General features: G+C 32.0%; 1 protein-coding gene across 1 annotated transcript; it reads right to left on the reverse strand.

The window, feature by feature from the left end:
- Window positions 1–19: 19 nt before the first annotated feature.
- On the reverse strand, window positions 20–13,830 carry LOC138325678 (inositol monophosphatase 3-like). Its single transcript, XM_069271497.1, has 5 exons — window positions 13,467–13,830; window positions 8,784–8,949; window positions 7,816–7,911; window positions 7,199–7,378; window positions 20–6,236 (listed from the first exon to the last, which is right to left on the reverse strand). Exons 1-5 carry the CDS (start codon window positions 13,788–13,790, stop codon window positions 5,956–5,958), a joined length of 1,047 nt encoding a protein of 348 aa, XP_069127598.1. The 5' UTR covers window positions 13,791–13,830; the 3' UTR covers window positions 20–5,955.
- Window positions 13,831–13,845: the final 15 nt, after the last annotated feature.

The following is a 13,845-nucleotide window of genomic DNA, read 5'->3' on the forward strand; positions in this document are numbered from 1 at the left end:
CAATCAATAAAACAACACATTTTTGTTCATATTGAATATATTTATTATCAAGTGAATGACATATTGATATTTACTGACCACGATCTATATAACCGACCACATGAATCGTGGTCATTTTAAATGACCACTATTGACATTAACCCATACACATGATGATGTACAATAGATCACAATAAACAAGCACCAATTACAATTAACATGAAACATAACATTTAAGTAAATTTAATACTCTGACGAGACATTATGTATTAAATTTAGATATGCGAGTTAGTATCGTTTTATAACAATGAACATACAACGTGTATGAGCTTGTCCGTTTTTTTGAGGTTTTTAAAAAGAAACTAATGATATTAGCAGGTTTAGCGGACTATATGTAGCTGTACCGTGTCTTTATGATGCTTTAATAGAACCACAGGCGTCTGCTTCTGGAAAAAATAAATTAGCTCACCCCTACCATATGAACATATAGTAGGCGTAAGCTATCATATTTTGTCCAAAACCAGAAGCAGGCGCCTGCGATATAAGGTCATAGAGCTGGCATTGGACATTCTGCTCTATAAGAATAATATACTTACTTCCCTTTATTTGTTTCAAAAGTGAAACAAAGGGAAATAAGTCCGATTGATCAGAATGACATTGGATTTCTTCTATAATCACCTATTGTCAATTTTCGGCCAGGTTTTTATTATTGTCAATTGTCATAATTTATAAAGATAGTTTTTCAATGCATTATAAACCAGAAGTAGCCAAGTTAAATGATATATCCCCTAATTGATCATCGTCAATAATGTTATATTTAGGTACTGAAAATACATTGTGATTACTGGAAACAAAACTGGATGTCATTGATAACTTCCTAGGTCAGTACTAAATAAGGTATATTTCAGTATCAAAATAACATCTTTGTTCAAGATATTTTGAAATCAAATAAGCGTACCTAAAACAGAAACTAACCCCCAATCATACTGAAATTGTAGCCGATTGCACTGGACTGACTCAGAGTAATTTAAAGATGCTCCACCGCCGACAGAGCATAAATGATATTCATCATTTGAACAATAATTGGTGTTTAATCGTGTATATATATGTCTAATTAAAACAAAAAATAATATGAAATAATTTATTTTGACTTTGGTGCATGCGCAATCAGTACTTCATTCCATATAGGATATAGTGACACGGATTTTTTTCGGGATGCAATTAATTATCTTTCATATCTTTAAGTTTGGAGTAAAATTAGAAGCTTAAACTTTTCAATGATGGTAATGGTGTAAAGTAAGTAACTTTTGTTACTGAAGAAAAATACAAAATCATCTGCTCCTGTTGGTGATAGTGAAAAAATACTATTTGTCAGCGGTGGAGCATCTTTAAATACCACATATTTGTTCATTAGGCTTTATTTAAAATACAAGTTTTAAAACCAGATGAAAGCGATTTGACAACCAATTAATTAAGTTAAAAGAAACAGACTTGAAAGTCTAAATGTCTAGATTAGCCGCTGTAACACATGACATATAAGTATATGCTGGATACACAGAAAATTCAGGAGATTCAAAGTATCAAACTTTGTTCAGTGCGATGATTAATGGGACATAGATGTAGATTTTTCCTGAAGTTGAAGCTCGTTCAGAATACCCAAAGACAATAATCCAGATATTGAAATAAACACGAACACATTATGAGTTGCTCTCTTGTTGATACAGTAGAACAAATGCCACATGTTATTTCAGTTACAAACATTACTTTTTGATAAATGTGTTTTAATATAAGTTGGCTACAAAAGTGAGCTAATCACAAGACTATAGACTTGTATCAATATAAAAATTGGATATGTCAATACCTGTAAGCTTATTTCCACCTGATAAATTAACTCATTCACCCCTGCAAATTCATAAATGAAATATTCCAGCATTGGAATTTGAATACTTCAAATGTGTGCCAGGGTGTCAACGATTTAATGCATCAAGATTATTTGTAAGTGAATGTACAAAATACTTCAATCTTTGATTGAAATTGACAAAATTATTTTTTTAGTGTTCTTTAAAAATGTGATTTACTTATCAATCTAATAAACATTGGATTAGATTAATAACTCCATCTGAATCTCACTTAAACCTTCCCTATGTTAATCAGAGAAAGACAATGACTTGTGTATATAAACTTACTCCAAGATTCATACAAATAAGGAAACATTATCATTTTATTTTAGTATGCTCTAAATTTGTCATCCAGAACAACATACAACTCAACAAACTTAAGTTACAAAACATATTCAGCTAATGAAATTAAACAAGAAATATGAAACAAGTGAAACAAACAGTAAATAAGAAAATGTTGGTTTAGATGCAGCTATCATGGATTTCTCATTTTAATACAGGTACATAGAGTATATCACTCTGGCACTCTGCCTCTCAGTATCAACATTATATAGACACAGAAACAACACCAAACTAAATTCCAACGAAAAAAGTCCCAACCAGTGACACCATCGTGTACTGATATACAGTATAAATATTGTCTATACTCATGGAGTATACAAATGTATATGATAACATTTTATAACAGTATAAATGTATGAGTACATCACCATAACAGCTAGCTATATGTAGCTATATAGAGAGATTTGGGACAGAACATTCACATTAATATATTTACATCATTTGGACATTACATTATATATAATACTGAATCGACAATATTTGGACTTAAAAGTATATATATTGTCACATAATAATTCGAATATCCCTATTATAAATCAACATAAATGGAAGATAGCAATACCGGTGATTCAATAGTATTAGATCAACACTTTAAGCATAATTGAATCAAATCAATGAATTAACAGTATTATTAGGTCACAATTAAATTACTGAATTATCAGCATATCGAGCCTTCATATTGACAATTTTAAATTCCAAATATTCTATCAAGTAGCCAACATACGCCATGGACATTATAGTTACGTAAATTAATTAACAATACATGGATATATTAAGTCAACAACAAGAAACACATCATAATCTGATTGCCGAAACTATAGGAGAGAAGTTTATAATTTATTTTTAATTTATTGTGAATCTGTGTATTATCATAATTTTCAAATTACTTACTGCAATACATTTTCTTATTTATTGATGATCTGGATTTTTTTTCTGAAAAAATATTTTTTATTGGTTTTATTGGGATCTGAACTATAAGGCACTCAGTTAAATATTAGTCTTCAATCTTCATGTCAGAAGCATTGAAGTTTCAATTAAGTAATCACCAAAAATAAATTAATGGGATCAACAGACATGATAAATATTTAATCCTCTGTATATTATTGTATAATCCTGTGCCAGATTTAAACTGCTACACTTGGTTTCAATTTTCCTCAAAATTGTGATGCAATTACATATTCCTAATCTACAATTGACAGTTTCACACATTTTTAACAGACACACATTTATATACCTCACCCTGGATACTATTTAAGATTACAGTGAATCACATGTAAGGACAAATACAATTATAAAGTACCAATACCACACTACAGTATGATGAAGTAAAGTTGTACATATAAATGTACATGTCATATGTTTACACCTTGTGGAAGACTATGAATGTTTCTATACCAAATGTCACCATGTACATCTACCATATCTGTTTACAGTCATAACATAATATTAACATAATATATACAAACATACAGTATATGTACAAGTTGTTGATCAGTCAAAATATTTCTTTGTAATAATATCCATGAGTGATACTATAATATCTTTATCTATATGAAAATAAACATGTATATATAGGATCAATGTTTCCGGCAAAATTTTTCCTAAAAGGATTACCTCAATTTTGTTGATTTTCAGATTTTCCTTCTCTTACTTTTGAAGCAGAAAAACTTTCTGGCATAACTGATATTATTTTACATCATAAAGAAAAACTTAATAAAAAAAACCAGTTAATTTATGCACCATTAAAATGAGAGATTTAAGCTATATTATCCTTCCTGCCATACAAAACACCACATTATGAAGAAATCACAGACCAGATGCAAAAAGAAGAATTCTATTAAATTATCAGACCAATCAAACTGAAATATTGATCCTGTCTTTGCGTATATTGTAGAGTTATGCAAAGTTTTGCTCAAAATTAACATTACAATCAATACCAACCTGCAAGGGCAGATAATTCTGTAATATACAACTGGCTCTCTTGACTCCAAAACCAATCTGAGTTACTTCCCTTTGTTGATTTACTATTCTGATCTCTTAAATTATTTACTCTCTTCGGTTCCATCTGAATCTTTATAGTGACAGAGGACCATAAAGTGTCTGTATACCAAAGAGCACTATCTGGATTATATAGACATCAGTGGATTGAATAAGGAAGGAATGCTACTGTTATGTATGCAAACTTAATGTATCATCACATTTCTCAACATTATAAATCTACAGGATTGTAATATACAAAATCCTATGTGAAAAACATGCAGTAACTAAAAAATATAATGATGAATACAGTCACCGGAAATACAATATTGTTTCAAAGTTTTTAAACAAAAAAAATCTTTGTACTGGCAATGTAAAATAATTACACAACTTCAACTAGTAAAATTTTAATACCAGATTTGTGAACAAATAGGTTTCCAATGCTATTATAAACAAACAATAACAAAAATTACATGATCCTTAATGAAAAAAGATGTTATGTTTTGAAAAATGAATTTACTTGGACTATTCAGTCTATGCCTATATTATTAAAGAGTTAACCTTATGGGTAGCTATAGATTGTTTACGAGTACAATTTTCAATTTTTTTTTTAGAGGAAAGGTACATATGACACAATTTTTCATCAACATAAAATAATAACATCAATATCAATATCTTCCCACAAGGGAGATAATTCTGTAACATGCAAAGATAGAATTGAGTTTGCATCGCAATGCAGCTTTACATGTACAAGCACCTTGAAAGCAGGGCTGGTATTGATTATTGAGCCAATCATTTAGAGAGACACTATCAGAGAGCATCATAAACAGTCCTGTAGGAAAATATACAGAATACAAATATTAACGTTCCTAAATTATGAATAAAAACAAAAATAAAAATAAAAGTAATAAGTATTTTTCATCATTAATTTTTCATTTGCTGGCAGGGTAAAACTAAAATCTACACATGAACACCCTAATTTTTCCCAATATTCATACATAAAAATGTAAAAATAATGATATTTTGAAACATTGATGCTGGCACTAATAACTAAATGTATCCTAAAGCCTTAAGGCCCAAAACAATTTTTTATGCAAAAACACTTGAAACAAATGAGTCAGTAAGACTATCATATGCATAGTATAAATTATTGTTACATACATGTATATCTTTGAAAATAGCTAAACACCTACGAGGAGGTCACACACATATAGAATAAAATGGACAAAGCAGAAAATCATGCATGTGATTAGGCTTAATTATAAATTATGTTTCATTTTGTATCAAAGAAATGCAACATTTTAAGTGTCATTCGAATTGTTTTCAAATGTACAACTTAAATACTTAATGTAAATTTTCTTTACTTACATGTATACATGTAGATTTACTTTTCCAGATTTCTGTATGTTGCCATATTCAATACTAGTACTTTAATTTTCTGCCCCTGTATCTACTAACCTTAGAACTAAACCAAGGAAATAATTGATTTTTCAGAAGAAAAAAAATCCAATTATATCATAAAAGTGAAAAGAGACAATTACCAATATTAGATATAAAACATGTGGGTATTGAAAATGAAATATATTCGTATATATAATGAAAATTTTATACAAAATATAATGATACATATCATGATTATGTACACCACTAATTAAAACATGATGAGATCCGTAATTATATATATAAAACACCTAATCGCAGTTACCCTCTAAGCCAATTAGCCTCCAAAAAATAATAAAAAATAAAACCATGTAATTTGTTAATGTTTAGAACTGACAGACTTTTTAGCCTCTTCAGCAACCTTTGATAATTTACTAAGGTATTCATAATGATCATTACCCGCTGCTGTAACTAAAAGTCCATCGTGATTTTTTACATCACCTCCAGCCTTGTAATCAATAGTATCTCCTTCGAGAGTGGTCATTTTTCCATTTAAAGCGGACAAAACAGCATTGCCAGCACAAATATCCCATTTCTTGATAAGCGTTATATGTACATATGCATCAGCCTTGCCTTTGATCACTTCTAATGTCTTGTATCCTGTGAATAATCAAAACAACATGTTTTGACAGTGAAAAGCAAAAGTTCTGTATTTGCATATTACAGATTTATCTCCCCTTACTGGTACAAGCTTAGTAGGTCTTTTTTTTGTCAGAGAAAACAATACAAGTTTTGCTCACAAGATAACGATGTCACAATTGATACTTATACCTGCAAGGGCAGACAACTATATGTAATATGCTTAGACAAAATAATATAGCAATAAAAGCACATTTTCTTATGACAGAGAAAATTATTCTTATGTCACACCGCAATCTGATTAAAATACAGATCCATATTATCACTACGTTGGATAAGAGGATCTGAGAATATCCCATTAGGGGTCATGTCCAGGTGACCTTTGGAAATGGCCAATCAAATTGCTGCTGGCAAAATTTTGACAGTGAATTTCAGGGGACAAATTAGTTTGAAAATATGTGAAGAATTATTTCCGTGTACGTAGTCATCTCACCCAAAGAGCACAACAAAGCTAATCGTATATTTATGTTGGAGCAAATGGTGTTGTCAATTAATATAGTAATGAGCAGAATATGCATTTGATCTGAATTACACGAGGTATAAAAGTCATCCGAACATGACCCTTAACGGGATAATTTCAGATCCTCTATTGAACGGAGTGGTAATAAGGATCTGTATTTCAATCAAGTTGGTCACACCGGAAATATATATAATAAACCTGTAAAGTATAAATGTCTAATCTGAATATGAAATTGGGGTGGGAGACGAGAAGATTGATGATAAATACAGATCAATATTTTTAAGTGGATACAATTCATATATAATCAACAAGCAAGTAGTTTAAAATCTAGCATTTGTAACTTGCAATAAGGGTATCAGTTTGAGAATGACAAATTTCCAATACATGCATGCTTATAAATGAACATTGATTGAAAATTTAAACTATTCTGTTAACAGTTTTATCTGAGCGTTGGAGTGCTTACCTGCACCGCCAGCTGGTACTATTTGAGTATCATTGCCGTAGGCCTTTTTAGCAATTTTCTCCACTGGTCCACTGTGTGAGCGAGACACTATTATTTTTTTAGGAGCCTTCACTTTACTGTCCTGTGCATTCTTAGAGTTTCCAAGGTTTTCTGAATGGCCATAACCAACCCAGGCCCATGCTGAAACAAAACCAATAAAGATGCTATTGATACATGTCAATGATGTATACCATGAAATTGAAAACTAAAAGATTACATAGTTGAAATGGTTAAAGCAATATTTATTTTTCCTTTTCTTTTTAAGCAGAATATATTTTTACAACCAAATAGTACTATGCCGTACCAAATCAGGAAAATATCAGATTGTACAGTTGTATTACATGTGTGAGTACATGATTCAAACTATTACAATTTATTTTAATATGTCATCAAAAATAATGATTTTAAAAGAAAAAATATTACCTTTCATCATTATTTGATTTTCAATACGGTATCTAAACTATCCAGTTTGTATCAGTTTTGTATATTTGTATTATAAGTTTCATAGCTATATCTTCTCAGAGAGAGATACTCAAAATTAATTTTTGTTCAGTATAAGAATTTCTATTGAGGTTTACCTGTTTGGTCTAGGAAAGGTTTGTATATGACTCCAATCTTTGGTGAGCCTTTCACTGCTACACATATCATTACTGTGACATACTCTTGTAAGTTTTCTGAAATATAAAAGATGTAAGTTTCACATTACAAACCTGCCTTAGCGACCCCCTGAATTAATCTTATAAAATCTAATTAAGACACAAATTAAGTCCAAAAGTACAATAAAACACTATAGAAAAAGAAGTAAAGTGAAATATTTATATAAAGGCTTGTTCCTATCATCAATAAAGTTCACTGTGCTATGGTATGTTTTATTATTGATATGTTAATGACATTAAATATATATATATATACGATATAACATATTTCCTTAAGTTTCTTTTTTTAAAACTTATGACCTCACAAGTTACTACAGAAGTAAGACTTCAATTCAAGAAGAGATAAGATACAAAGAGACTGGAAGTCACTTTCCATTGCATCCTCGTCCCTCGATACCCCAGGGGTTTATACTACAATGTATCACTGACTTAATATTCACCCCTATATCACAGGAAAAAACCTGAAGGCTCTGTCTACAACAACAGATGAGCAGGTACTTTGGTCTTTTGTTTATTTGTCTGTACATGAAAATGTACATCAAAAGAATTGAATAGCTTTGATATTGAGTGTCACTCTCTGTAAATCTTCAAAGGAACTTTCTGCTAGCCTTTGATTGGTCAGTTTTTTTCTCCAGTATTGCCTTCAGTTTTCCTATGGCATTTTCAAGGGGTGGATATAGTGACAGTGATAGTAACCCATGGAGTATAAAGGATGGATCTATTACTGTAGGTCCAAATTCAATGCCTAAGTTCAACAATTATTGGCTATGAAGACAACTTTTATACTTCCCTCGAATGGTCTTAATAAGACCGGTTTGACTGTCTGGTAATGCAGAAAAAGGTAGCACTTGCATACACATGTATGTGACGATATGAACAGATCATTTTACCTGTATATTCCTGTGTGGCATCTAATGGATCTACCCACACTGCAATGTCTTTCCTAGGCACCATCTCATCGCCTTTAATAATATTTTCAACTTCTTCAAGTTTTTTGCTCACATCTTCAATTATTTTAAAATTGACAGGCTTCAAATCAGTTTCTTCTGATATTATCTGAAATGTAAAATGAAACACATTAATTCGTCAGGAAATTAATTAACAAAAATACATACATTGTATGTACATGAGAATATGTATATATATAAGGAGATGTATTAGTGGGCCTTGTGCCAAAAATACCTACTGACAGGACTTCGGATAATGTGCTTATAAGGTACGTGTTAATTAATTGGTGATTGCCATTCATAATCCAATTTTCATGCCTGGTTGCTGTTTTGTGTCTGCACCTTCTAACCTAAATCTCATTGGGAATGGGGCCGAATATTGGCCCCTGACAGACCTTAGAAAAAGCCCTGAAGTACCATTACAATGTGCAATCTAGATCCTAGCATACATGAACATAGTTTCACTTTTATTTCTAATATACATAATTAGATAACAGTTGCTCGGATATTCCTCTATTCTTATTTATATAACCACACTGTCGTAAACCCATGAGTCGCCACTCTATTGTATTGTACAAATGATAGAGTGGTGACTTGTTACATGGGTGCACGCGTCTGACGATGATAAATAATTACTATAACTAATATAATTATAATTAATACATACAGGTGCACACATGCTGGTCAATGTAACTGCCATAGGCCCTATTTGAATGTTTTAGAAACATTAATTAATAAGTCAATATTTATGCTTTTAAAATTGCGATGAACTTCCAGCTATGTAAATACTGTATTGTGCTTGTGAACTCCATTGTCCAAACGTTCATGCAGTTCCTCAGGGTATACAAGCCCAATGGCAAATTGTTTTTCTTGTGCACATGTATCAGATAATCTTATAGTCATGACCATATACATGTACAATGTATACAAATAATTAAACATGATCATCGAATGTCTCTAAAGGCTAAACAGATATATAATAAATCTGCTGTATATAAATCAAAATACATCATTATCAGTATAAGGTCTGAGATTGGACATATCAAAATTGTTTTACAGTAACTCTTTCAAGGAATAATCTACTGTATATAATAGCCACTAGCTAGTATTTTGTTATCGTAATTTATTGTAATAGTAATTATCAAATTAGTTATATTGACATACACTGACATGTATATGTATCAGGAGAGGAGAAAATGTAGCAACCAGACCAGAATTAGAACCTGTGACCTCAGAATGCTAGCTGTGTCAGTAGCTTTACTGATTGAGCTACCTATACCTATATACTGCTACAATCCTCCCTCAGTTAAGCTCCAACATTTTTTTTTTAATTTTGCCATCAAACACATATACAAGACCCTTATATCTAACCACCACCATGGGTAATTTTAATATTAGTCACCAAGTTTGAACAAGAGACTGACTGGCCGAAGGAGAAAGAATGTAGAGATTGATCAGACTGAGATTCGAAACCAGGACTCCTGAATACTAACTGGATGCTCTAGATCTACCTATTGATCAGCTACGTACATGTACCAGGTCACTGATGATCAACCCTACTGGGCCCAGACTAAACATGCTCACATACAGTGTAGGTAATCTGAAAAGGTTATCTAGCTAGTTATGATAATATGTTAATATTGGCATAACTGCAACATGTATGTCTATAGAGCACATTATATTAAGATTGTCAGAAAATTAAGATTAGTAGCATTTAGCTAAGTTGTAAGTTATGTGGTGTACATGTTATCAGCCAGGATATCAATTGAATCCACAACCTCACCAGGGGCGTAGCTAGGTATTGAAAGACCTGCATGCTTCGGGGTGCAGGGGGCGACAGCCTCCTGCTCAGGGTCCAGGGGCGAAGCCCCAGTAGGGGGTATGGGGGGCAAAGCCCCTCAGAAGCTGAAGGGAAATTGTTACAATGTAGTAGCTATTTTACCTCTATGGTAACTATTAAAGTATCTACGAATGGTTAAATGGAGGTCACGATATTTATAGGCGATAACCATGCAAAAATAATTCACAAAATTAGAACAGTGGTGATTTTATTTTGTCTACACTATATAATCGTACTATACTAGACTCCCCTGACCTGGCCCCGATTTCTCGCAACAAAAGTGTATACCGTACTTAAGTCGAAACTTTTTTTTTCTTGTGTAACTCAAATGAAAATTTGTGACTTAAGGATGTATTCTTCTGTGGTTTCAGTCCCGTTAAAGTCTCGTTTCGACATAGATCATAAACGTTATGAGATTTTCAAATATGATTTATCAATATCTGTAGCATGTGGTCTGTAGCAAATTTTGTCAAAAAATTACATTTCTATTTTTAGTAGATTTTTTTACACAGCGATTTTTAGAAATGGCCCATTTGGCGGCCATTTTGAAATTGTGTCTTTTTTGGCTTTCAGAAGAGCCATCGTTTTCCCATTTTTTACTTAAATTGTTTTTACTTAAATCATCACCGCGTCAGCATTTTCAGTTGTAACGAGTTAATTTTTGCTGTAAATCTTCACTGTGTTCATGTTAATTAAAATATTGAACATTAATGTGTGAAATGATACACTTTTGTCACTTTATTTTAACATTTAATGGTAATTTGAGCACTTTTATTTTTTAGTCAAAAATATTAAAAAATAACATATATTTAAATGGGGCAAAAAAGTAAGCACACGGACCCCCCATTTTTCTGCCTGATTTAGAAAGAACAACCCTTTTCCTATTGATATGCAAACTATTGACAAAAGTTTAATACCAGAACTTTTTCTATAAAGTATTAAATTTGACAAAAATGGCTGAAAATGGTGCATTTTGGAGCTCAAAATTAAGGGGTAGGGGTAGCATATGTTGTTATTTTGAGAAAAAATATGACTCTTATTAATCATAACTGATATATCTTTAATGAAGACTACTGGAAAATAAATTCTACAAACATCCATACATATCAAACACCTCATTAGGAAATTATGGCTTTAAATTCTAGTGTATGTGGTCAAAACGGCGAAATTCCAATAAAATCCACTATTTTGTCATTTTGGTATCTTTGAGTGACAATAACTCAAAAACGAGCACACGGACATATGTTTTTTCTTCCATTTTCTTTCATGGTATGAACTCCTCTTTCCAAAAATTTATATGAGAAAAAAAGTTTAATACAAGAAAATTTTGACTTCTCAGAGGAGTACATCCTTAAGTCAGTTTTTGACTTAAAGTTTGTTTCGGGAAATCGGGGCCAGCGCTCGAACAAAAAACACGGATCTTGGCTGTAAAAATTAGAATAGAATTTTGTACTGAGGACAAACTAATGGCGAATATTTTCAACAAAATTAAAATTAGTTCACGTGTTGGTTTGTTTACGACAGCTAATCAAAGAACACTGTCAAAATGGGGAATTTGCGAAAGAAGGGACCACGAACACCCAATAAAGAAATTAAACATTTAATTTATGACAAGTTTTCTACATATTCTGGTATATTTAGATGTCTATTTCTAAAAAAAAACAAAAACAAAAAAAACAAACAAATATTTTCTAAATCCACAACCTGTTCATATTCCACAAAAAAACAAAGTCAACTATTTTGTGAGTAACACATATGTACACCAGAAATCATGGATTAACACGCGTTTTATAACGGGGTGGGAAATAAACAGAAATTGAAAAATTCACATTTTTTTTCGTTTCTAAGGCCAAAAACATATTGCAAGTGCAATTTTAGATGTTTTGCTATCATTGTAACATAATTATTTGTTTTTAGAATATTTCTAACATTTCATGCTATATTGTTTATTTTGGTAATCGTAAGTGTGTATGTTTGCCTATTCAAAATCCACATTTGCTTTAGAGATTTTGGTAAAGAAGTCTAATATTGTCTTCGACATGATTCAAACATAGCCATATTTAACAACTTGGTAACCGGAAATATCAAATTTCTGGAATGGCCAATCTTCACTAAGTCTTTCAAATGTGCACAAAGTTATGTTAAGCATACAGTGGGTCATATCACATGTATTTATACGTCATTTATATTCTACAGCGTTACGTGAATGCAAATGTTGCGGGTATTTTTCTTGACTGATTGAACAAAAATGTTTAGTCAGATTATTTTTTGCATGCTCAAGCATGCAAGCATGCACGGGCACTATGCCACTGCCCACAGACCTATACAAGTGTAGCAGGTAGCTAGTAGCGATATTGGACTGGGTCGATCATCGGTGACCAGGTAGCTCAGTCAGTAGATATATACTCCAACAATGTTAGAGGTATAGCACAACAAGACACTTTTGATCATTACGTCGTGTCTAACCTCTAACAATAGAGGCATGATTCACATTGCGCATAAATAGGCTCGATAAGTCAGAAGGTGATATCTTTACCGCTACAACAGTAGCTACAGTATGCCACTACATTTTCTCCTCTCCAATTATTGTTGACTCAGATCATAAGCTAAAGGTAATTTTGAAATTCCTTCTACCGGAATTAAAGCTAGAAAGTGACTGTATCTTTACTTGCAACTAACACATAGTAGGAGCCTACAATAGTGGATTATATGAGGGACTACGTATTCAACTTTGGTTTAAATCTGGACACTTGGGGCAATATCAGTTAATTATCAATCAGTTATACCTGAACACCAGTAAATGCCTTAGACATCCCATACACAATGGCTCTATTCGATTCCATATCTCCTCTTGTTAACATTTCTTTGGCCCCTTCCGCTGTTTTCCCTTTCTCCTTTTCTTCTAAAGCGTTTTGCAGTCGTATATCTTTGACTTTTATTCCTCCACGTCGTGCCAGTTCGATGCTCGCTGAAAGGAGTTCTTTCATACTTACGCTAGGCTCTCTATTGAACCAATTGGGAACACCAAACGCATATATAATTAAACATAATGCTACAGCAAGAAACATCGCCGCCCCAACAGGATTTAGTTTTATGTTAGCTGGACCCATGTTGCCTTCGTGTGTGTTTTAACGGATGTGTGTGATGTGGCCGAAATGACACTAT

This window comes from Argopecten irradians, chromosome 6, assembly GCF_041381155.1.
Source record: "Argopecten irradians isolate NY chromosome 6, Ai_NY, whole genome shotgun sequence".
Taxonomy (NCBI): Eukaryota; Metazoa; Mollusca; class Bivalvia; order Pectinida; family Pectinidae; genus Argopecten; species Argopecten irradians.